Here is a 26,008-nt window from a genome sequence, read left to right as displayed (position 1 = left end):
ACAACTTCTCAGGGAAGCCAAACAGAGGGCCTTGACTAAAAACAGGGAGATACTGCTGTTCTCAAATACTAAGGCTAAATCCACAACCACACCAAATGGTACAAGTTACCAGGTTAGGGAGATACGCTTCTTTATGGGTTACAACATGGAATATGGACCCATTATTTCCCTGATCAAGCGTAATGTACGAGTTACTTACCTTCGGTAACGATGTATCTGGTAGAGACGATTCTAGCCGCAGATTCTTTCATGTAGAATTATCCCCAGGCGTGAGACTGGATCCGGAAACTTTTTGCCACAGCATCCCTGTGCGCCGGGGTCGGGGCGACATCACGCGACTCCGCGTACGTGACGTCAGCGAGGTCACATAAGACCCGCCCCGGCGCGCCCACATCAGTTTTCTTATGAGAACTTTTCCGCACCACAACGCGGAATCACCAGATAAAAAACTGTGGAAGCATGGGAACAGTGTGCGAAGAGCAGAAAAAATTGGAAAGAAACGGTGAAAAAACGGTGGAAAAACACCACCAGAGTAGTGCCAACACCGCAGAACCCAAGGACAGGGAAAGAAGAAAGAAGAAGCAGGAACCTGCACAGTCACCCTGCCAGCACAGACAACCTCATCTCTGTGCCCTGGAGGCAAGAGCATACTTAAAAGTCATGGCACACATAGGCAACCCATCCCCCCCCCCCCATCCTGAGCAAGGAATGGGACCAGTCTCAAGACAGACAGGGACAACAAACTTCCAAGCCATCCCAACCTAGAGGGCAACCACCCACAAGGACAAGGGCAAGACACGGCCAGAGGACCCTCAAACCAGAGGATAGCAAGGGAGGGGAGGAAGGACAAGGATAGAAGCAATCCCCCCACACCTGGAGTAGCCAGAGCAGCAGGGCACCGGCGCACCGAAACCCCATCCTCCAAAGAACCAAGGGAGAAATGAACCGCCCCCAGACGGAGCCATCTGTCAAGAACAAGCAAGGCACTCACAGGAGACAGAGCCCCCCACCGGGAGGCGAGTATCGAAGACCAACCCAAGTGTCCTTGCAGAATAGGGGAGGAAGGGCGGGCCGTGAATGAATCTGCGGCTAGAAATGTCTCTACCAGATACATCGTTACCAAAGGTAAGTAACTCGTACATCTGATAGAGACTACTAGCCACAGATTCCGTCACATAGAATAGATACCCTAGCAATACCCCCTAGGAAGGAGGGTCTGCGAAAGGAACCCACCAGCCAATGCAGAACAGAGGGCCCCAAAGGGGACCAGATCTGTGGACCAGGTAGAACCTTGCCCCTGCCAGCCCAAGGGAACCCCCACAAGCAGAACCCCACCGACCCCAAGGGGATGTAGGAGGGAATGAAGGCTGGAGAGGCTCATACACTCACAGCAGAGGAACCAAGGGCAAGGGCTGAGAGGCCGAAACACACCACAAGGCAACATAGCTTCCGCCGAATGCCAAGACAGGAAGACGGAAGAAGAAGAAGAAGCCTAGAGAGCCCAAGGAAACTAGGGAGAAGAAGGCGAGCCCACTCCAGATGGAGAGCAGCCTGCCAGCCAGAACAATGCCGGCAGTCAAGGCCAGAAGCAAGAAGAACAGCCCGAGGCCCCAGGAAGGCCAAGTAGGCGACGCCTGACAAGGGAGAACACAGGGACACCCCAGACCGCAGAACAGGAGCAGGGAGAGGAGGAGAGGCCCTGTGCCACCACCACGAGTGGCCACACACACGACCTCAGGAAGCAAAAGCAACCTACGTAAACACCATGGATAACAGGTACCCGAATGCGACCAGAACCCTCCAGCAGAGCGCAAGCCATATGACAGCCACCATAGCCCCACATATGGCACGTGAAGTCCCAAGATATGGGAATCCTCTTTGGAAGAACTTCTGCAGCAGACTAAGAAACAAAAGAACCACGGGGAAAAAAAAGTACCCCCACTGCAGGCTTGACAGCAGCCCAAGCAAAGCAGAAGGCCCAATCTCAGGGCCAAGTCTGTGCAACAACTCCTGCAGAACTCACACACAACAACAAAAGGGCCGTCCAGCAGCCAACAATGCCAAAGTCCCAAGGAAGGACGTAAACGGCCAGAAAAACATACTTCACAACCATAACAGCCTGCCTAAGAAGGCCCAGAAGCAACCCTAACTCAGAAGTCACTGAGTAGGGGACGGAGGAGGAGGAGGACAAGGCGGAGGAGAAGGACAGAGCCCTGCCAAGAGCCTCTGGATGGCGGAGTCAGCCAGGGCATGGAACAACAGACTGCCATCAAATGGGAGATCAATGAGCCTCTCCCGAATATTTTCAAGGAAGACGCCGTACCGAAGCCAAGCATGGCGACGGAGAGCGACTGAGGAAGCCATGGCCCGGCCCAGCGCCTCAGAGACGTCCAGAGCGGAGTGGAGAATAAACGCCGCAAGCTCCCGGCCATCCAAGGCATGATGCCGCAAATCCACCTGAGCAGACTCCTGGGACGCTGCAAACCCCAAAGACTCAGCAGAGTCCCACAAACAGGAGGAGGCCCGAGCCAGCACACACAAGGTGTTAAGGGCCCGCAGGGCCGCGCTGGTCGAGGCGAAAATGTTGCGTCCCCAAGTGTCCAGCCAGCGGGCCTCTCTGGACGGTGTAGCCAACAGGGGTGGCAGGAAGGGAAAAGCAGTCCGCAAAAGGGGGCTGGCGGCTGAGGGGTGAATGGACAGGCAAGCCGGGTCACGCGGCATCGGAAGGTGCCGATGCGGAGGCACCGGGTCCCCGGAGGCAGGATGCCTCCAAGCCCCCGTCAAGGCAGAAAGGAGCGAACCTTCAAAGGGAAGTAAGATTTCCCTCCCACCAGAGTCCTTGTGGAGGACCTCCAACAGATGGTCCGCCGGAAAGTGATTAACCGGGTCACCCATGCATAGGATGCCCACAGCCGTGAACACCGCATGAGCGAAGGCTGCACCTGCATCCGTAGGGCCCCGCGGGGGAGAAAGCATCTCCTCCGTGGGCGACGGCTGCAAACTAAGGCGGCCGTCCCCGAGGCCAAGCGGGGTGGGCAAGGGCCAAACCTGGAAGTCAGGAGGAGCCGAAGAATGAGGGACCTGCCGCTCTTCTGACGAACACCTCTGTATCCAGAAGGGCAGGAAGCCACCCTTCGACACCGGTGAAAAGGACACCACACGGCGACCAGTCTCCAGGGAGGACGATACCAATATGCAGCCTGCCTTTGGAGAATTAGGAGCGTTCGAAGACGAATCCGCGGTACGACCCCTGCGCAGAGCCATAGCGTCCGCTGCTTGAGGCAGGACACCGGCGCCATCTGGCGTCACCGGGCAAGGGACCTTCAAGTCACCCCAGAACGGGGACCGGAGTAGAGCTGGAGCCGCACCAGCCCCGGAGCGGCACCGGGACAGCGCCGGCCCTACCCCCGCCAAGGCAACCACTTGCGTGAGGGAACGGGACGGGCCCGGGGAGGGGCCCGAAGCACTCCGCTGGCCGCGACCCAGAAGTAGGCGAAGGTCGCCCGGCAACCCCTGTGGCGGCGCCAGTGATGTTACAACCTCCGACTCGCCCTCCAAGGAGGCAGCCGCCTGTGAGGAGGTATGAGAGGGGCCTGGAGAGGGACGAGGGGTCCGCCCTCGGCCTCAACCCGGAGCGGGACGAGGAGAGTCCACCGACCCCTGTGGCTCCGCACGGTCCAGCTGCTGCTGGCGCCGTAGCAGCGTTACTACGGCCTTAGACAGGACCACCCTGCCAAGGGACCGAGAGGAGCTCGGGGATGCGACCCGAGACCTGGCGACCTCCCGCGACACCACAGGGACCCCCACAGGAGTTTGCGGCAAGGCAGAGACGCCGTGGCTTGAAGGAGGTGCCGCATCCCAACAGTACCACATCCTCCAAGCCTGGATCCGACCCAGTCGGCTCCGGGGCCGGAACCACCATGGAGGGACCTGCGCAGAGCGGGGATCCGCCGACGCCCCAGGAGGGGAAGGAGGAGGTGACACTAGCGAAGCATGCAAAGCCGCCGCGTAAGTCTCCATCTGGACTCTCGATGCTACAACACCAGGAAACGGTGGATAGGACGACACGTGGGGCCGCATCACCCGCGTAAAGTCCATGCCCCCGGTAGGCTGGAAACCAGACCCCAAGGACGAACTGCAACACTTACGCATCGGGGAGAGACGCTCACGTGACATTGGAGAAAGGCGAGGACAACGACCAAGGCCGGACCTGAAGCCGTCCGCCGAAGCAGACCAAGGGGAGGACGTCTAACTGGAGAGACGCGCCGAGAGAAGTTTCATTTGGCGCTCCCGCCGCGACTTCGGCTTCAACTTTTGGCACACTGCACAATCTGTGGTGCCGTAATCCTCCCCCAAACCCCACATGCAAATGAGGTGAGGGTCCGTCGCCGACATAAGACGCCCACAAAACGTGTACGTTTTAAAGCCCAAAGGCATTCGCACACTGTTCCACCAAAAATAATGGAAGAAAGGGGGCCCTAAACAGGCCCGTAGCAAGGAACGGATCTGGGTTGCACGCGGAAAAGGAAAAAGCTGATGTGGGCGTGCCGGGGCGGGTCTTATGTGACCTCGCTGACGTCACGTATGCGGACGACGCCTAGGCGGAGTCGCGTAATGTCGCCCCGCCCCGGCGCGCAGGGATGCTGTGGCAAAAAGTTTCCAGATCCAGTCTCACGCCTGGGGATAATTCTACGAGAAGGAATCTGTGGCTAGTAGTCTCTATCAGATTGGAACATTTTAAATCTTGATTAACATTTGAAGGATGTTACAGGTCAGCATCCCAGGATCACACAACGTAAGGCACCATCTTTGGGTGATATGTTGATAAGGTCTATGTTCAATCAAGAGCCTGACTGGCTGACCGGTAGGAATTATGATTTTAAGAAATGTGCCACTTGCAAGGCTTGCAAATTTGTAACTAACTGCACAGATTATAAGACATTTGAAGGTAGGTCATGTAAGATCAGTTCATGATTTATGAATTGGAATGTGGTTGTGGAATGTGTTACGTTGGTAGTACTATCTATAGGCTGAGACGAAGGATTTTGCAGCACATCAGGACTATAAAGCATAAGTATTTTTGGGAGAGCCACCAAGTCAATTTAACATCTTTGCAATATTATGGCATAAAGCACATTACGATCTACCCAGGTAGAGTAAATAGGGAATTAGAACTATGTCAGTGCGAATCGAGGATAATCATTCTCTGGGGCACTGAAAAAATCGTGGGGGCACAAAACCGTGATGCTGAGCTGCATGTCCATTTATAAATAGTTTATATTTGCACTTTTGAACCTGCGTTTTTAAAGCCTGAGTTTCATTGATAGTACATTGTCAGACCCTCTAGAATCTGAGAACTGAACTGATATATATGCTGAAATCGGAAATGGTTTTTACCTGAATATTTCGATGTGATGTACTGAACAGCACTTGCGAGAATGTTGAAATGGACATGTAGCAGGCTTTGTCACAGCATGTTAACGAATCATACCTGGCACAAGTGGTCGTGCCATAGTGCCAGGTTGCATGCAGAGGGATGTATGAGGATTAATTTATCTTTCTTATGATCACCATAGAACATATGGTTCAATAAAAGGGAATGGATCACAATGGAAGTTGGACCATAGTGGTAATTGTTTATATATAGCATCAGTACTTTAATTTTCACAAAATGGAAATAATTTGCATAACGGTTCATGGTTATGTAGTTGCACTTTATAAGCATATATAGAGTGAGAATATTATAAGCATACATAGAGTGAGAATATTATATGTGCATACTCCTATAAGCAACATTTGCATTCTACGATTTGAGAAGAGTGTTTACCAATATGCACTTGCACTTCAGAGGCATTTGGGCAGAATAGAGTGACTTGTTTAGAAACAGTATTTGCATTTTATACTGGATATACTTGTTACTTCCGAGTTGGTGCTTATGACTATGCATCTGCACTTTAGGCGACAGCGATGAGAGCACAAGAATAGTTTATAGAAAGCACTTGCACTTTAGTTGATGGGTGGCTGATCCCTGTGGGAAATTGTTGAGAAGTATGCATTTGCACTTTATGTGGTTTGTGCAATAATATTGGGACCCAACCATAATGGCAGTTGATCCCATTAAAAAATGGATACATATTGGTTGCACTTGTACTTTATCGAGAAATAATAAGAGATGCATAGGATATTCACAATAGAAAAATAGGAAATGATATATAGGCATTAGCAATTTAATAATGTGGTCTAACAACAATATATATGCCATAGTGCTGTATTGAAGAAACATGACACTCCATGAAATATGCAATGTACAACAGTTGTAAACCTGTGCAGTATTGCAGCTAAGTAATTGGCTCAGCAGTAACATTTAAGAATGAATTTTCAGTTGTAGAATTTAAAATCTGGTCCACACACAGTGAAAATCATGCCTGAAAAACTAAAACTGAAAATGTGGTGCGAAGTTGGGATTTATGGAACTGCATGCAATCAGAAGTAACGCCAATGGGGCTGAAACTGTGAGACATGATGGGGAAGTAGGTAGTCTAGATGCTGTTAACAGGAAATGAACGAAGGACATGTCACTTTTTTATGTTGTTGTTTATTTTAACAGTGGTTGTGGGTCATGGGGTTGACCGGTTGAAGGTGTATGCCGAAATGCGTTGGCGTTCCATGTTGAGTGTTGCTGTTTAGTGAAAAACAGCAACTGTTTAATGAAAAACAAGACATAAATAACTAATGAGCACTTTGCTGGAGTTGTGTGGGGGTGTGCCGCTGGGGAAAAAAAATTCTCTCTCTCTATATATAGATCTATATATATATATCTATATTCACTTAAAAAACCATAGGTTTCACACACGTGATAAGTAGGAATTAGCATTTAAAAAACCTTGCAAATTCACTGAAAAAACCATAGGTTTCACACATGTTATAGTTAGCTGGACATTTCACTCGTAAAAAACCATTGAAATTCTCCCGTTATAGTTAATTCAGCTAACTATAACTCGCGCGACCGCAATCCACTGCTGATGACGTCACATATTACATCACCGTATTCACTAAGATACTGTTAATAAGTCAGTTATACAATTAATTTTACAAAAAAAGACATCCTTTTAAACACTTATTTACCCATTTATTCTTCCATTAACCTTTAGATATACATATATAAAAAATATTTATTTTTCAGAAAGACACATTCACTGGATGATGTCATCAGTGATGTCATTTGAGATGTCATCAGTGATGTCACTGACCATGTCATGAGTGATGTAATATGTGACGTCATCAGCAGTGGATTGCGGTCGCGCGAGTTATAGTTAGCTGAACTAACTATAACGGGGGAATTTCAATGTTTTTTTAAGAGTGAAATGTCCAGCTAACATGTGTGAAACCTTTGGTTTTTTCAGTGAATTTGCAAGATTTTTAAATGCTAATTTATGTATGTATTATATTTTTTATATATTTATTTTACAATAAACTACCTATGTATATAGTTATAGATTGACTGTATCCTGTAATATGGAATGGCCCAGCTCTTTTTTTTGGAATTTGGATAAAGTTGAACAGCATAGGTAATATCTTCTATAAACTTATAAACAGTTTAAAATGTTTTTTTTTTTTTTTAAGGGTTTTTCACCGTGCGCACCCCGCGATTTTTTGAAAAAAATAAAATGTTTTTTTCACCCTTCGGGGTCCTTCAGGGACCCCCCTGACAAAGGCTAGGGGGTCAGGAACTCTCTACCCTGCCCCCTTTTCACGTTCTCCACCTTTCTTTTTCACTGTCACACACAAAATGGCGTCCGACACTTCCTGATTTCGACCGAATCGAATGTTGACTGACATCTAACCACCAATCAGAATTACGCTCGCGGACATTTGGTGCACGCATGGTGCGCGCATATAGATATTTATGTACTTTTAACTGCAATTTTCTCAGGAACTTCTGAACAGATTGACACCATATATGCAAAAGGCACATGCCTGACCTGAGGACTACCTCTTTGCCAAATTTCAAGTAATTCTGTTCAGCCGTTCGGGCTGTACCTTCGACTAAAGGTCATATGGGAAAATGCATGGGGAAAACGCGTTTTGGGACCCCCCTTTTTTCTCAGCCCCCGCTTGACGAATCACCCCGAGACTTTCAGGGTAGGAGCTGAGCGGCGCGCCCCATTAGTTTTGAAAATTTCACGAAGATAAGTCAACCGGCGCCAAAGTTATTCAAAATAGAATTTTCAGATTTCCTATGGGAACTCGGTCCTAACTAGAACTATCTACTGGCGACCGCCAGTAGATAATATATATATCTATATATCTAAATATTCACTGAAAAAACCATAGGTTTCAGGGGCCTTATAGTTAGCTGGACATTTCCCTCGTATAAAACCCTAGAAATTCCCCTGTTATAGTTAGTTCAGCTAACTATAACTTGAGCCCCCGCAATGCACTGCTGATGACGTCACATATTCTATCACTCATGACATGGTCAGTGACATCACTGATGACATCTCAAATGACACTGCAGGAGCGGCCCTGGGGGGTGGCGGTCCCCAGGGCCATCTTTGGCCCCAGGAGGGGGTCCCCCCTCCCACTTAAATTTTAAGCCCCGGGGGGTGGTGGTCCCCGGTGCTTGGGGGTCCGTAACGGACCCCCTATTTTAAATAATTAGTGCCCCGTGGAGGTGGCGGTCCCTGGGGCGTGTGGGGGCCCCTCTGGGCCCCCCATTATGATAAAGATATTGCCCCCGGGGGCTAAATAAAAACGAAGCGCGGACATCCGCGCTTCGTTTTTTTTTTCCGTCAGCGGGATGCGCGGATTTAAAAAAATAAAATAAAAAAAATTTGGGCCTTGGGGGTCCGTGTGGGACCCCCTGAGCAGGCCTAGGGGGTCAGGGTGTTTCTACCCTGCCCCCTTGTCGCGTTTTGCGCCTTTTTTTCGGTTTTCTTGTGCCTCGGTTCTACCGAGGCACAAGATGGCTGCCAACACTTCCTGATTCAGAGTATTGGCAGCCAATTAGCATTCAGCTCGTGCTCGGGAGGGTTCGGGGAGGGTGCGCTGATCCTCCCCGGCATTAGATATCACTAACTTTTAACTCTAATTTTCTCAGGAACTACTGAACGGATTTACACCATTTAAGCAAAAGGCATGAGTCTGAACGGAGGACTACCTCTTTGCCAAATTTGGTGTAATTCCATTCAGTAGTTCGGGCTGTAGCTGCGACAACAGGTCCTATGGGGAAAACGCGTTTGGGACCCCCCTTTTTTCTCGGCCCCCGCATGACGAATCACCGCAAAACTTTCAGGGTAGGAGCGGAGCTGGCCAAAAGTTTGGAAAATTTTGCAAAGATTCGTCAATCGGCGCCAGACTTATTGGGAATAGAATGTTGCGGATTTCCTATGGAAAATAGGTCCTAACTATAACTATCTACTGGCGACCGCCAGTAGATAATATATATATATATATATATATTTAATATATATATCTATATATTGGCTGCGTCATCCCCTCACTCCACCCCTCCCAGGAGACATCGGGACACAGAGACAAAGTTCTAGTGCAGTAATTTTATTTTTCGCACATCCGCCACGATGCGTTTAGGCCTACCTGGCCTTGATCACATGACATTCTGTTAGTTGATTCTATGGATATAGACAAAAGACTTCTAAATACTCAAACAAAACCTATACCGGGACTTTTTTTGGCTGTAAACATATCACTTTGATATCGTGCACAAATGGTCACAAGTATACTATTCTTCATTTTTTCTTTTTGTTTGCACAAGTTAAAAGACATCGTTATTGAGTTTAAAACATATAAACTGTATATGTGCAGTGTAGTCAATCCCTATATTAAAGAAAGTTGCAAGGATCTCCATTACAAATGGCTAACTTGATTATTGTAGCACAAAATATTAAATATTAAAACACTTGTGCAAAATTATGCATTTGTACAATGAAGGCAATTATTCCATTAGAAAAATTACAGATCGCCATAATTTCATATAATTCATATAGCCAAATAGTACACTGGTGCAAAATCTGCAATATAAAGTGCATAATGCATGTTGTACATTTTGATTAAATGCCATTTGTTAATTCATTATCAAAACAATCTCCACAATGATTCCTTTACTGCATGTTATTTTTTGATCGATATTGTCTTAGTGTATCTTGTGGTGTTATGATCCTCTATAGCCGCTCCATTCCTTAATGAGCTCAATTTTTGAGCCCTAACTCTTGCCTCAATACCACCCTTGTGGGCAAAGTATACTAGCCAAACTTATAACCCTTAAAGTGACTACGTGCTTTTAAAGTGCCAACAACGTGCCTATTATTGTACGATATAAAGTTAACATGTTTGCAGCTTATTTAAATACACTTTCTTACAGAAATCCCCTCATGTCTCACTTTAAAAAAAACATATTATAATGCATATCAAAATCAACATGTAAAACACCTTGGACTAGTAAGACCAATTCTTTTTGTTAAGGTCATCGCTTATAGATATTCAAATAGGGGAAGGAACAGTAAAGAAAGAAAGCTCAAAAGCCAGTTACTACAGATATGTATATAAATCTTCGCCAGCATTGAGCCCATTCGGATTTTTCGTCTGAATCTAAAATATATCTTGTTTCCAGTCCACGCAATATTGCTTCTCGATTGTCTCTTAGGTACTGTGTCAATTACAATTATTTTGATATGTCTTCTTGAAATGACGGGCTACCGGATATAAGGGATCCATGTTAGTTATTGCTCGGATAGGTTGCAAAATGCGTTTATGCAACTGCTATTTAGTACTCCCTATATATAGTGCAATTGACATATACATGCAAGTACATACACATCAAAATCAATTTTGCAGGTAAGGAGTTTGTCTATTTTATAGGCCTTTCATGAAACGGAGTACCATATTGTGACATATTTACACCAAATTGGCATGCCTTGCACGGCACTGCATCTAAAAAAAATATTTTGGGAAGAAAGCCAATTGCAGGCATCAGATAGTTCTGGACTACTGCTGACAAGGGCATTGTTCATTGAAACTGATCTTTTAAAGGTTATCACCGGTCCCTTTGGGAGCAGCGTGCAAATGGTAGGATTGCTTAAAATTAATGGCCACTGTTTCCTTACTATAGCTCTTAGTTGCCGCTCTTGTTTACTATATGTCATGATGAGCCTGGTTTCCTCATCTACGGTTTTTGGGTCGCATTGTTTGGTGTCCATGTTCAATTGTCTGTTAAATATATTGAGCCTATATATTTTTGATGTTTATGAGATCGTTTCGTTAATAATTTGGGCAGAGTAACCACGGGCAAGGAATCTTTGTTTAGACTCCAATTGGGCCATTTTAAGTTCTTCCTCACAGCTACATATTCTTTTTAACCTGAGCACCTCACCACAGAGGATACTGTTGATTAGATCTTGTGGATGAAAATATATATATATATATACACATATATATATATACACACATATATATTTTGGTTTGGGCTCTCAGGTGGACTGCCTTTATTTCTAGAGCTATTTTAAGAGAATTCATGGCGAAAAAGTAACTATTAGGATACTATAGTCTGTTAGGCATGTTAGCTTAGGTGGGGAAGACTCGGAGGGACGGTCAAAATTTGGACCTAAGAATCTGCCTGAGCTAGTGCTTTCTCATAATCTATAACACCCCAACTCAATTATTTAATGTTTTCCCACAAAAAAATTTATTCTGATAAAATCTTAATAAAGAGTTAAACATCTTCTGGAATTCAGAAAAAAGTCTTTATAAGCCATTATAATGTTTGTTATCTTGGTCAGTGTTTTGGAGGTACGCATATGAGGGTTTATATCGGGGATCACCAGAAATCACTTTGTGGGTGGATGCACATATACAACTGGCTTTTCTCTTAGGCAATATTTTATGATATTTAGTATCCAAATGCACAGCTATAAGTTGAAATTAAGGAGGCAGTAGGTGAAAGGAAGGCAACACATTGTACATACCTCATCAGTCAAATTGTCAACTCTGTATAAATTGGGATGGGTCATTAGCATGAAGAATACAAGGGGCTGGTTCTTTATTTGACACATAGCAAAAGTACGCTCATCCAAACGTGTGTTTGTCCCTGTCTGGAAGGCTTTCTGAAAGAAAAGAATAAAATGACTTTAAGGAAACGAGTGCTCGCAAGTCAATAAGGGATTTAACATCATATGTTTAGCTCCCATTTCTAAGCATGCATTTCTCACAAGTGCAAGTTTTACAGCATACAGGTACAATTTTGAACATGAAAAGCAACATTTTTGAGAACTACTGTTTGAATGGGGGGAGGGGCCGAGGGGGCGAAGGAAGAACGAGGGCGCGAACAATATGTTTTTTAAATTAATATCTTTAACAACATTTAGAAAAAATGGTATAACCTTCAAACTGTTGAAAGTGATGAAGAGCAGATTAACCATGGCCTTCTACCTAAAGCAACTCTATTATCAAACTCCATGCTTATTTCCTTTCCCAGAAATACAAAGGTTTACCAGCCAATAATAAGTGTTTACTTCCTTTTCGTCTTAACAGTCTTCCCCATAGTTGTACATTACAACTATTCTTGGAAAGAATAAGCAAATTACTATTCACTCACATAAACTCTGCATTTTTCTGGACAGACTCAGGGAACGTTTTTTTTAATAACAGACTGAGAAGTAAAGCCATGATCTGCAAAGAAGGGGAATCTATGAATTTGACGTGCACCAGACACTATAGAATACAAATGATTTAACCTGGTTATAAGCAAATCGAACTCAAGAGTACTGGGAGACACAAGGTTGACTGTACTGAGAACTACTGAAAGGGAGCTAATTCTAGCGATATTCTATTAATTACATTTTTCAAACTTCAATGACCATGGCATCAGAGTAAACCCCATGACAACATGGGCCACGTCAGAGCCTGGATGTTAGAACAAGACATTTCAGGACAAGAATTTGTTTGAAAGTGCCCGACAGTAATCGACATCTGTTCTACCATATGTATTTAGACAGCAGATTTGCTAAAGGTATGAACTAAACCCCTGAGACCATATCCGGATGTGGCTCCAAATCTCCAAATAAAAACACAGTTATCATTGCAGCACTGCCTCAAGTACAATAAACCTTTTAAACCAACTGTACAAGTAACCAAATACCTCAGCAAGAACAAACAAGTTACTTACATTTAGTAATGTTCTTTCTGGTACATACTGTAGCTCAGTGCAGATTACCAACCTTTTGAGTATTCCCCAGGCGTCAGACCCGGACACGGTTCAAGCAGTACTCGTGCGCACCAGTAGCTAGCGCTGTGCAGCTCTGCAAAGACGTTTCACTCCGGAAATGCTGTGCCGAAGCACATACAGGCACCACACGTGCAAACTGATGCAGTTTCTTTCAAAGCTGCCTGTACCACCAGCTGCAGAGCCATCAAATTGGCTTTGATCAGGTGTGCAGATCTTTACATTTGGGACCTTTTCAGGTGGAGAAAAGCCCAGTTCACAGAACAAGAAAGGATTAGTGAGGAATCCATGGTTAGAAAGAGTATCTACCAGAAAGAGTGTTACTGAAGGTAATAACTTGTTCTTGGGATACTTGCAACCACAGATTCCTCACCTTTTTAACAGATATCAAAGCAGTAACTCCCAGGTGGTGCGTCTGATCTGGCTAAACCCAAATAGGCTTGCAGGACCAAGCAGTAAAAATGCCAATTTCAACAGACTTAGCTGTTTAGAGTGTAATGCTTCCTGAGGAGTGAGGCACCCTGTATGCAGCCTTGGCTCTGTTGGAATAAGCCAGCAAACCTTCAAGGGACTGCTTCTGAGCCAATGTGTAGCAGACGTTAATGCAGAGCACAATCCATTGGGAGACGGTCTTCTCCTGCCTTCTTTGCTCTAGCAAATCCCACAAAGAGCTGATCTTCCACATGATGTTCCCCATTACAGTCAATGCTATTAGCCATTTTAGGATCCAGTCAAGTTTCTCTTACCTTACTGCAAAAGCGACACAAAATAAACAAAAACAGGTACCCTTTAACAACGCCAAAACAAGTCCTTGCTGGGTTAGGAACAACACAAAAAGCAATACTCTGGATGGTCCCACATCAAACCACAAGCTTGCCCCAACGGCAGACATATATGTATTTTGTCGAGGTATGCCTGTCTGCCAAGATGACATCTACAACCTCAGGAAGGAGATCGAAGACAGACAGATGTTGTCGGTCTATCTCCTAGCATAGAGGCAAAGGTTGCGCAGGCCCGGGTGCAGGAACTTGCCCTGCTGCAACAGAAGGTCCTCCCGAGACGGCAGCTTGATCGAAGGACAGATTTGAAGAAATAATTAGGGCGTAAACCCACTGGACTATGGGACCATCTTTTTTGCCACCCTTGCAGAAAATGTTGGATCATGCCTTCGACAGGGCGGCTATGTGCATCAAAAGGCACACTAAAAGGTTTTGAGGGTGCAGCAACATAAGGGAGAAGGACTGTGCTACACACTCTCCTTGCTGTTTCCATGGTCTGAGGGTACCGTGGCCTCAGCCACCAAAAGCTGGAAGGGTTTGCTGAGCAGGCTGAACTTTATGGCCATGCAGAAGTCCCTACAACCGCCACAAAATGGGCAAAATTGTTTGTGCCCCTGGTGTGACCGGGCGGACAGGGTCAGAGAGGATTGTGTCATGGCCCTACTATCCATAAAATGTGCAGGAGCTGGCAACGGCCATCAAAAGACAAGTCCATTAACGTGGAGTAGACGTTGCCGGAGAAGCCTGTGAACCCTTCCATGGCATGCCTGCTGAGAGTCACACTGGTGGCAAATGCACTGCCTAGACAATTCTTTATTGAACGGAAGCAGGGGGGCCCAGGCCAAAGCACCTCAGTGAGCACCTCCAAAGAGGTTAACTGGATGTTGAGGACCTCATCCTTTGCATGAAAATGGCGAAAGAGGCACTTTGTTGCATGCCAGGGCCCAGAGCCGAAACTAGCCCAATGTATGATGAAGTGTTCAGGCCATTGGTGTGAAGGTCTTCATACAAACTGTCATCAGTGTATGGTTGGTCAAATTCATCACCAGCATCATATGCATCTTTGTCCAAATCTGTTACAAATAAAGTATGGAGAGAGTGAGCTCTCCCTTTTTAAAAATTTTTGTTTATTAAGTTTTCAGACAGATAACAAAAACCATCAACATAATAAAAAAGAGAATAGAAGAAAGAGAAAGAAAGAGCAAACAAAGAGAAAATACAAGGAAAAATAATGTCATAATAATAGTACCAGCATATGCAGAATCAGTGACCAGTATGCACTATACTCGCTAGAGAACATATCCATACCTTCAGAACAAGGTTTGAGTGACATCAGTCCCATTCGGAATAATAATGGGAAGAAATGGAAGCAGGGGCTCAAAGTGCCCATCTATGTATGTGCGTAATACACAATGTAATTGTTGCATCATAATGAGAGGCGTGTCCATAGACCCCTGACCAGGTGCATGGAGATATAAACGTTGCGACTGACAATTATGCATCGCATAAACCTATGTAATCCATCGGGGGCTCTGTTCGGGTACAGCACAGATAGTCAATCGCCTCAGGGTGAGTAATAAATAGGTCCATAATGGCTGCCATATATTTTTTGGTTGTGCAGTATGTGGTTGTAATGTGGCATACGTGTCACCAGTAGTGTCACAATATATTAAATCCCAATCCTTCACTGTTGGAACGGTGGATTGCCCCCAATGTAGAAAGATCTGTCTCTTAGCAAGAAGCAGAGAGATAGCAGCGAAACTCCATATTGCCGCCGGTAGAGGCCTGACATAGCCTAACAGGGCCAGCAGTGGGGTCCGACGTAATTCGGATTCAATCATCTGGGATAGGTGGACAAAAACCTCCCCCCCAGTATGCCAGCATAGGTGCGCAGCTCCACGCCATGTGAGATAAATCAGCATGGTCCATAGCACATCTGGAGCAAAAATGTGATTTGGCGGGGTCCATTTTAAGGTCTCGCCTAGGCAGCGTGCATGCGCTGCCCTAGGAGGGCCTTTAGCCATCGGTCTGCTCATTATGAAGCACACTCGTGCTTGTGGCGGCATCCACCTTGCAGGAGCGAGCAGGGGCGCGCATGCTAATTGGCCGCTGCTCGCTCCTGCAAGGCGGATGCCGCCACAAGCACGAGTGTGCTTCAAAACAGCTGAGCACAAGTACGAGCTTGAAAAGAAGGTATACGCCGTACATGCACGATAGACTTTCACGGCTCACATCTGTTCATCCACGTGACTACTTCAAAGAGGATCTTTGGTGGCTTTGTTGAGTGAACAGTCATCAGCTTACGCGCTGCCTCGCTTGTGTAGTACTCTAGACGGGACGAGTGACCGCAGTCGAATCTAAATGAGATTATGCTTTTCCGCCAACAATGCTGCCACCACCACCACATCCTCCACCACCACATTCACCACATCCTCCGCCACCACATTCACCACGTCCTCCGCCACCACATTCACCACGTCCACCGCCACCACGTCCACGTTCACCGCCACCACGTCCACCAGCACCACCACCACCACGTCCACCAGCACCACCACCACCACGTCCACCAGCACCACCACCACCACGTCCACCAGCACCACCACCACCACCACCACCACGTCCACCAGCACCACCACCACCACGTCCACCAGCACCACCACCACCACGTCCACCAGCACCACCACCACCACGTCCACCAGCACCACCACCACGTCCACCAGCACCACCACCACCACGTCCACATCCACCACCACGTCCACCAGCACCACCACCACCACGTCCACCACCACCACGTCCACCAGCACGTCCACATCCACCAGCACGTCCACATCCACCACCACGTCCACATCCACCACCACGTCCACATCCACCACCACGTCCACATCCACCACCACGTCCACATCCACCACCACGTCCACATCCACCACCACGTCCACATCCACCACCACGTCCACATCCACCACCACGTCCACATCCACCACCACGTCCACATCCACCACCACGTCCACATCCACCACCACGTCCACATCCACCACCACGTCCACATCCACCACCACGTCCACATCCACCACCACGTCCACATCCACCACCACGTCCACATCCACCACCACGTCCACATCCACCACCACGTCCACATCCACCACCACGTCCACATCCACCACCACGTCCACATCCACCACGTCCACATCCACCACGTCCACATCCACATTCACCACCACCACGTCCACATTCACCACCACCACCACGTCCACCACCACCACCACGTCCACCACCACGTCCACCAGCACCACCACCACGTCCACCAGCTCCACCACCATGTCCACCAGCTCCACCACCATGTCCACCAGCTCCACCACCACGTCCACCACCACATCCATGTCCTCCACCACATCCATGTCCTCCACCACCACATCCACCACCACATCCACCACCACCACATCCACCACCACCACATCCACCACGTCCACATCCACCACGTCCACATCCACCACGTCCACATCCACCACGTCCACATCCACCACGTCCACGTCCACATTCACCACCACCACGTCCACATTCACCACCACCACCACGTCCACCAGCACCACCACCACGTCCACCAGCTCCACCACCATGTCCACCAGCTCCACCACCATGTCCACCAGCTCCACCACCACGTCCACCACCACATCCATGTCCTCCACCACATCCATGTCCTCCACCACCACATCCACCACCACATCCACCACCACCACATCCACCACCACCACATCCACCACGTCCACATCCACCACGTCCACATCCACCACGTCCACATCCACCACCACCACATCCACCACCACCACGTCCACCACCACCACGTCCACCACCACCACGTCCACCACCACCACGTCCACCACCACCACGTCCACCACCACGTCCACCGCAGCCACGTCCGCAGCCACGTCCACCGCAGCCACGTCCACCAACGCCACATCCACCATCGCCACATCCACCATCGCCACGTCCACCATCGCCACGTCCACCATGTCCACATCCACCACATCCACCACCACGACTACCACGTCCACCATAACCACCACATCCACATCTTCCACCACGACCACCACGACCACCACGTCCACCGCCAACCACCACCACCACCCCGTCCACCACCACCACATCCTCCACCACATCCTCCACCACCACCGCCACATCCTTCACCAACGCCACATCCTCCACCACCGCCACATGCTCCTCCACCACCACATCCTCCACCACCGCCACATGCTCCTCCACCACCACATCCTCCACCACCACATTCACCACGTCCACCGCCACCACATCCACCACCACCACTACGCCCACCAACACCACCACATCCATGTTCACCACTACCACCATGTCCACCACATCCATGTCCACCACATCCACGTTCACAGCCACCGCCACCACGTCCACCACCACCACGTCCACCACCACCACGTCCACCAACACCACGTCCACCAACACCACCACCACCCCGTCCACCACCAGCACCACGTCCACCACCAGCATCAGGTCCACCACCAGCATCAGGTCCACCACCAGCACCAGGTCCACCACCAGCACCAGGTCCAGCACCAGGTCCACCACCAGCACCAGGTCCACCACCAGCACCAGGTTGTCCACCAGCACCAGGTCATCCACCAGCACCAGGTCATCCACCAGCACCACCACCCAGGGCCGGCTTTAGCGTTGGTTGACACCCTGTGCGACAATGTTTGTTGGTGCCCCCCAATGACCACCTTTGTTAGGGATTTAATCACTACCACTCTTCAACAGTTCCCCTAAACTCTTCATAACTACTCTCTCACAGATGCATTAAATTAGTTTTATAGCACCACCCATACCAGTTTACTGTGTCAGACCCTTTTACATCACAAATATTACACAGAGACAATCAATCCAGTGGCGTAGCTAGCCCTTTGGCTGCTGCCCGTGGGGGTCACTGCATTTGCTACCACGCGGGGCGGCCGATTGAAAAGTGGGGGGGATTTCTGAACGGAGACAACAGGTAAGAGTGGGGGGAGGCCGCTGCCAGCAAAACTCATGCCGCCTGGGGTGGACCGCCCCCACCTCCCCCCTTGCTACACCACTGAATCAATTATACATGTGTAAATCAGTGTATGGGAAACATTAAATAAGACAGAGGACTACACTACGAGTCATGTCATCCATACTCGTAGGCAGTATAATTTAAGAGTGCTTGGTCTGGGGTTCTCTTTCATAATAATAATTGATTTCTGTCCAAATTAACCCATTTTGCAACATTAGACTAATGAATGACCAGTGAAAAATCATAACACTCCAATCTAAACCTTGTAGTTTGCATGCAGCGGTTTGATGACAGTTAATAGCTCCTTGTTCTACATTGGGATTTTAACTTACAAACTGCAAGTAACAATATGATCTCTCTGACAAAAGCAGTGACCTACTGACTTATTTTCATTATACGCTCTTTAATATGTGCATGGCACATGTTCTTTGCAGCAGGCATCTTAAGCCTCTGTGCTACCTTACAATGAATCAAAACTTCCACTTAGCTAAGCTCCAATGTCTCTTCCTCCTGAAAGAATATTAATCACCAGAGTTACCCTGACATGTTTATTGTTGCGTGAAAATTGCTGGAAGAAAAGAATGCAGCAGCAGGTGCTTTTAAACCCATAATATATGTTGCACCTCCACAGAGTCGGCCCTGCCTAAAACGTACATGTTTTAATTAATAAACTGAAAGTGAATTACACAAAATTAAGCTGGCATGGAATGTCTCTAGTAATCAAGGCGGTAAGAAGACATACTGAAAGTGAAAGTTGAGAGCCGAGCTCGGCTCTATGTGCCTAGATTAATTAAATAAAAGACCCCGAACGTTTATGCAAAACCTTTTATTTTCTGATTCATGAGCAAATCTTTAACTGCAGCGTATGGGTGGGCATAAAAGCGTGCCTCCTGATCTGTCTAACACTGTTTTCTCTCTTCTATTTTTATGACGTTACGTTTAACATCGTGGAAAAGACAGAGGCAGTTAGACAACAGTGTTGGGCAATGTGACTGGTGCCGATTTCAGAGCATGAATGGTGCCCCCCTGACCTTGGCACCTGGTGCGGTGGCACCGCTCGCACCGCCCAAAAGCCGGCACTGCCACCACCACGTCCTCCACCACCACCACCACGTCCACCAACACCACCACCACTACTACCACCACCCCGTTCACCACCAGCACTACGTCCACCAGCACCAGGTCCACCAGCACCACCACCACTACTACGTCCACCAGCACCACCACCACCACTACTACGTCCAACACCACCACCACCACGTCCACCAACACCACCACCACGTCCACCAACACCACCACCACTAAGTCCACCACCACCACCACTACGTCCACCACCACCACGTCCACCACTACGTCCACCACCACCACGTCCACCACCACGTCCACCGCCACGTCCACCACCACCACCACGTCCACCACCACCACCACGTCCACCACCACCACCACGTCCACCACCACGTCCACCAGCACCACCACCACGTCCACCAGCACCACCACCACGTCCACCAGCTCCTCCACCACGTCCACCACCACATCCATGTCCACCACCACCACCACGTCCACCACCACCACGTCCACCACCACCACCACCACCACGTCCACCACGACCACCACGTCCACCGCCACCACGTCCACCGCGACCGCGTCCACCGCGACCACCACGTCCACCGCCGCCACGTCCACCACCGCCACGTCCACCACCGCCACGTCCACCACCGCCACGTCCACCACCGCCACGTCCACCACCGCCACGTCCACCACCGCCACGTCCACCACCGCCACGTCCACCACCGCCACGTCCACCACTGCCACGTCCACCACTGCCACGTCCACCACCGCCACGTCCACCACCACCCCATCCCCAACGTCCATGTCCACGACGTCCACCACATCTACCACGTCCACCATAACCACCACGTCCACCATAACCACCACGTCCACCATAACCACCACGTCCACCATAACCACCACGTCCACCATAACCACCACGTCCACCATAACCACCACGTCCACCATAACCACCACGTCCACCATAACCACCACGTCCACCATAACCACCACGTCCACCATAACCACCACGTCCACCATAACCACCACGTCCACCATAACCACCACGTCCACCATAACCACCACGTCCACCATAACCACCACGTCCACCATAACCACCACGTCCACCATAACCACCACGTCCACCATAACCACCACGTCCACCACGACCACCACGACCACCACGACCACCACGACCACCACGTCCACCACGACCACCACCACCACCCCGTCCACCACCACCACATCCTCCACCACCACCACATCCTCCACCACCACCACATCCTCCACCACCACCACACCCTCCTCCACCACACCCTCCTCCACCACCACACCCTCCTCCACCACCCCCTCCTCCACCACCACATCCTCCTCCACCACCACATCCTCCTCCACCACCACATGCTCCTCCACCACCACATGCTCCTCCACCACATCCTCCACCTCCACCACATCCTCCACCACCACCACATCCTCCACCACCACAGTCCACCACCACCACTACGTCCACCAACACCACCACAGCCATGTTCACCACCACCACCACGTCCACCACATCCATGTCCACCACATCCACGTTCACCGCCACCGCCACCACATCCACCGCCACCACGTCCACCACCACCACGTCCACCAACACCACCACCACCACTACGTCCACCAACACCAACACCACCACCCCGTCCACCAACACCACCACCCCGTCCACCAACACCACCACCACCCCGTCCACCACCAGCACCAGGTCCACCACCAGCACCAGGTCCACCACCAGCACCAGGTCCACCACCAGCACCAGGTCGTCCACCAGCACCAGGTCGTTCACCAGCACCAGGTCGTCCACCAGCACCAGGTCGTCCACCAGCACCAGGTCGTCCACCAGCACCAGGTCATCCACCAGCACCAGGTCATCCACCAGCACCAGGTCGTCCACCAGCACCAGGTCGTCCACCACCACCCAGGGCTGGCTTTAGCGTTGGTTGACACCCTGTGCGACAATGTTTGTTGGCGCCCCCCAATGACCACCTTCGTTAGGGATTTAATCACTACCACTCTTCAACAGTTCCCCTCAACTCTTCATAACTACTCTCTCACAGATGCATTAAATTAGTTTTATAGCACCACCCATACCAGTTTACTGTGTCAGACCCTTTTACATCACAAATATTACACAGAGAAAATCAATCCAGTGGCGTAGCTAGCCCTTTGGCTGCTGCCCGTGGGGGTCACTGCATTTGCTACCACGCGGGGCGGCCGATTGAAAAGTGGGGGGGATTTCTGAACGGAGACGGCAGGTAAGAGTGGGGGGAGGCCGCTGCCAGCAAAACTCATGCCGCCTGGGGTGGACCGCCCCCACCTCCCAGCTTGCTACACCACTGAATCAATTATACATGTGTAAATCAGTGTATGGGAAACATTACATAAGACAGAGGACTACACTACGAGTCATGTCATCCATACTCGTAGGCAGTATAATTTAAGAGTGCTTGGTCTGGGGTTCTCTTTCATAATAATAATTGATTTCTGCCCAAATGAACCCATTTTGCAACATTAGACTAATGAATGACCAGTGAAAAATCATAACACTCCAATCTAAACCTTGTAGTTTGCATGCAGCGGTTTGATGACAGTTAATAGCTCCTTGTTCTACATTAGGATTTTAACTTACAAACTGCAAGTAACAATATGATCTCTCTGACAACAGCAGTGACCTACTGACTTATTTTCATTATACGCTCTTTAATATGTGCATGGCACATGTTCTTTGCAGCAGGCATCTTAAGCCTCTGTGCTACCTTACAATGAATCAAAACTTCCACTTAACTAAGCTCCAATGTCTCTTCCTCCTGAAAGAATATTAATCACCAGAGTTACCCTGACATGTTTATTGTTGTGTGAAAATTGCTGGAAGAAAAGAATGCAGCAGCAGGTGCTTTTAAACCCATAATATATGTTGCACCGCCACAGAGTCGGCCCTGCCTAAAACGTACATGTTTTAATTAATAAACTGAAAGTGAATTACACAAAATTAAGCTGGCATGGAATGTCTCGTAATCAAGGCGGTAAGAAGACATACTGAAAGTGAAAGTTGAGAGCCGAGCTCGGCTCTATGTGCCTAGATCAATTAAATAAAAGACCCCGACCGTTTATGCAAAACCTTTTATTTTTTGATTCATGAGCAAATCTTTAACTGCAGCGTATGGGTGGGCATAAAAGCGTGCCTCCTGATCTGTTTAACACTGTTTTCTCTCTTCTATTTTTACGACGTTACGTTTAACATCGTGGAAAAGACAGAGGCAGTTGGACAACAGTGTTGGGCAATGCGACTGGTGCCGATTTCAGAGCATGAATGGTGCCCCCCTGACCTTGGCACCTGGTGCGGTGGCACCGCTCGCACCGCCCAAAAGCCGGCACTGCCACCACCACGTCCACCACCACCACCACGTCCACCACCACCACCACCACGTCCACCAACACCACCACCACTACTACTACTACTACTAGCACTACGTCCAACACCAGCACCCCGCTCACCACCAGCACCACGTCCACCAGCACCACGTCCACCAGCACCACGTCCACCAGCACCACCACCGCTACGTCCACCAACACCACCACCACTACATCCACCAACACCACCACAACCACCACTACGTCCACCACCACCACCACTATGTCCACCAACACCACCACTACATCCACCAACACCACTACCACTACGTCCACCAACACCACCACCACTACCACTACGTCCACCAACACCACCACTACCACTACATCCACCAACACCACCACTACCACCACTACGTCCACCAACACCACCACCACCACTACGTCCACCAACACCACCACCACTACGTCCACCAACACCACCACCACCACCACCCCGTTCACCACCACCCCGTTCACCACCACCCCGTCCACCACCACCACGTTGTCCACCAGCACCATGTTGTCCAACAGCACCACGTCCACCAGCACCCCCCCGTCCACCACCACCACCCCGTCCACCACCCCGTCCACCACCACCACCCCGTCCACCACCACCACCCCGTCCACCACCACCACCCCGTCCACCACCACCACCCCATCCACCACCACCACCCCATCCACCACCACCAGCCAGTTGACCACCACCACCCCGTTGACCACCACCACCCCGTCCACCACCACCACCCCGTCCACCACCACCACCACCACCACCACCCCGTCCACCACCACCACCACCCCGACCACCACCACCACCACCCCGTCCACCACCACCACGTCCACCACCACCATGTCCACCACCAGCACCATTTTAACCACCAGCACCATGTCCACCACCACCCCGTCCACCACCACCACCCCGTCCACCACCACCACCCCGTCCACCACCACCACCCCGTCCACCACCACCACCCCGTCCACCACCACGTCCACCACCACCACCCTGTCCACCACCACCACCACCCTGTCCACCACCACCACCCCGTCCACCACCACCACCCCATTGACGACCACCACCACCCCGTTGACCACCACCACCCCGTCGACCACCACCACCCCGTCGACCACCACCACCCCGTCGACCACCACCACCCCGTAGACCACCAACACCCCGTAGACCACCAACACCCCGTAGACCACCAACACCCCGTCCACCACCACCACCACCCCGTCCACCACCACCACCACCCCGTCCACCACCACCACCACCACCCGGTTCACACCACGTTGACCACCAACCCGTTGACCACCACCCCGTTGACCACCACCACCCCGTTGACCACCACCACCCCGTCCACCACCCCGTCCACCACCACCACCACCACCCCGTCCACCACCACTATCACCCCGTCCATCACCCCGTCCATCACCACCACCACCACGTCCATCACCACCACCACCACGTCCATCACCACCACGTCCACCACCACCACGTCCACGTCCACCACCACCATCAGCACCACGTCCACCACAACCCCGTCCACCACCACCCCGTCCACCACCACCCCGTCCACCACTACATCCACCACACCCACCACCACCAGGTCCTCCAGCACCAGGTCCACCACCACATCCACCACCACCACCACCACGTCCAACACCCCATCCACCACCACCTCGTCCACCAGGTCCTCCACCACCACCACCACCACCACCATGTCCACCACCAGTACTGCCACCAAATCCACCCCCACCACGTCCACCCCCCACGACGTCCACCCCCCACCACGTCCACCCCCATCACCACGTCCACCACCACCTCGTCCACCATCACCACGTCCACCACCCCCACGTCCACAACCAACACCACGTCCATCACCACCACCACCTCCTACTCCACCACCACCACCTACTCCACCACCACCACCTCCTCCACCACATCCTCCACCGCCACCACATCCTCCACCGCCACCACATCCTCCACCACTGCCACCACGTCCACCGCCACCACGTCCACTGCCACCACGTCCACCGCCACCACGTCCACCGCCACCACGTCCACTGCCACCACGTCCACCGCCACCACGTCCACCGCCACCACGTCCACCGCCTCCTCCACCACCACGTCCACCACCACCACCACGTCCACCACCACCACCACGTCCACCACCACCACCACGTCCACCACCACCACCACGTCCACCACCACCACCACGTCCATCACCACCCCGTCCACCACCACCACCACGTCCACCACCACCACATCCACCACCACGTCCACCCCGTCCACCACCACCCCGTCCACCACCACCACTACCATGTCCACCACCAGCACCGCCATCACATCCACCGCCAACACCACCACCACGTTCACAGCCACCACCACGTTCACAGCCACCACCACGTCCACCGCCAACACCACGTCCACCGCCAACACCACCACCACGTCCACTGCCAACA

At 50.3% G+C, this 26,008-nt stretch overlaps 1 protein-coding gene across 1 annotated transcript in view; it reads right to left on the bottom strand.

The window, feature by feature from the left end:
* The window catches only part of SEC24A (SEC24 homolog A, COPII component), a 595,056-nt gene that overhangs the window by 62,358 nt on the left and 506,690 nt on the right, over nt 1–26,008 (bottom strand). The window contains exon 19 of the mRNA XM_085617984.1: nt 11,982–12,119. Coding sequence (XP_085474110.1) covers nt 11,982–12,119 — 138 coding nt within the window. The remainder of the gene's footprint in view (nt 1–11,981; nt 12,120–26,008) is intronic.

Source organism: Triturus cristatus, chromosome 7 (assembly GCF_964204655.1).
Source record: "Triturus cristatus chromosome 7, aTriCri1.1, whole genome shotgun sequence".
Taxonomy (NCBI): domain Eukaryota; kingdom Metazoa; phylum Chordata; class Amphibia; order Caudata; family Salamandridae; genus Triturus; species Triturus cristatus.
Note: the sequence above shows the minus strand (reverse complement) of the source record. Positions and strands in the feature narration are given on the sequence as shown.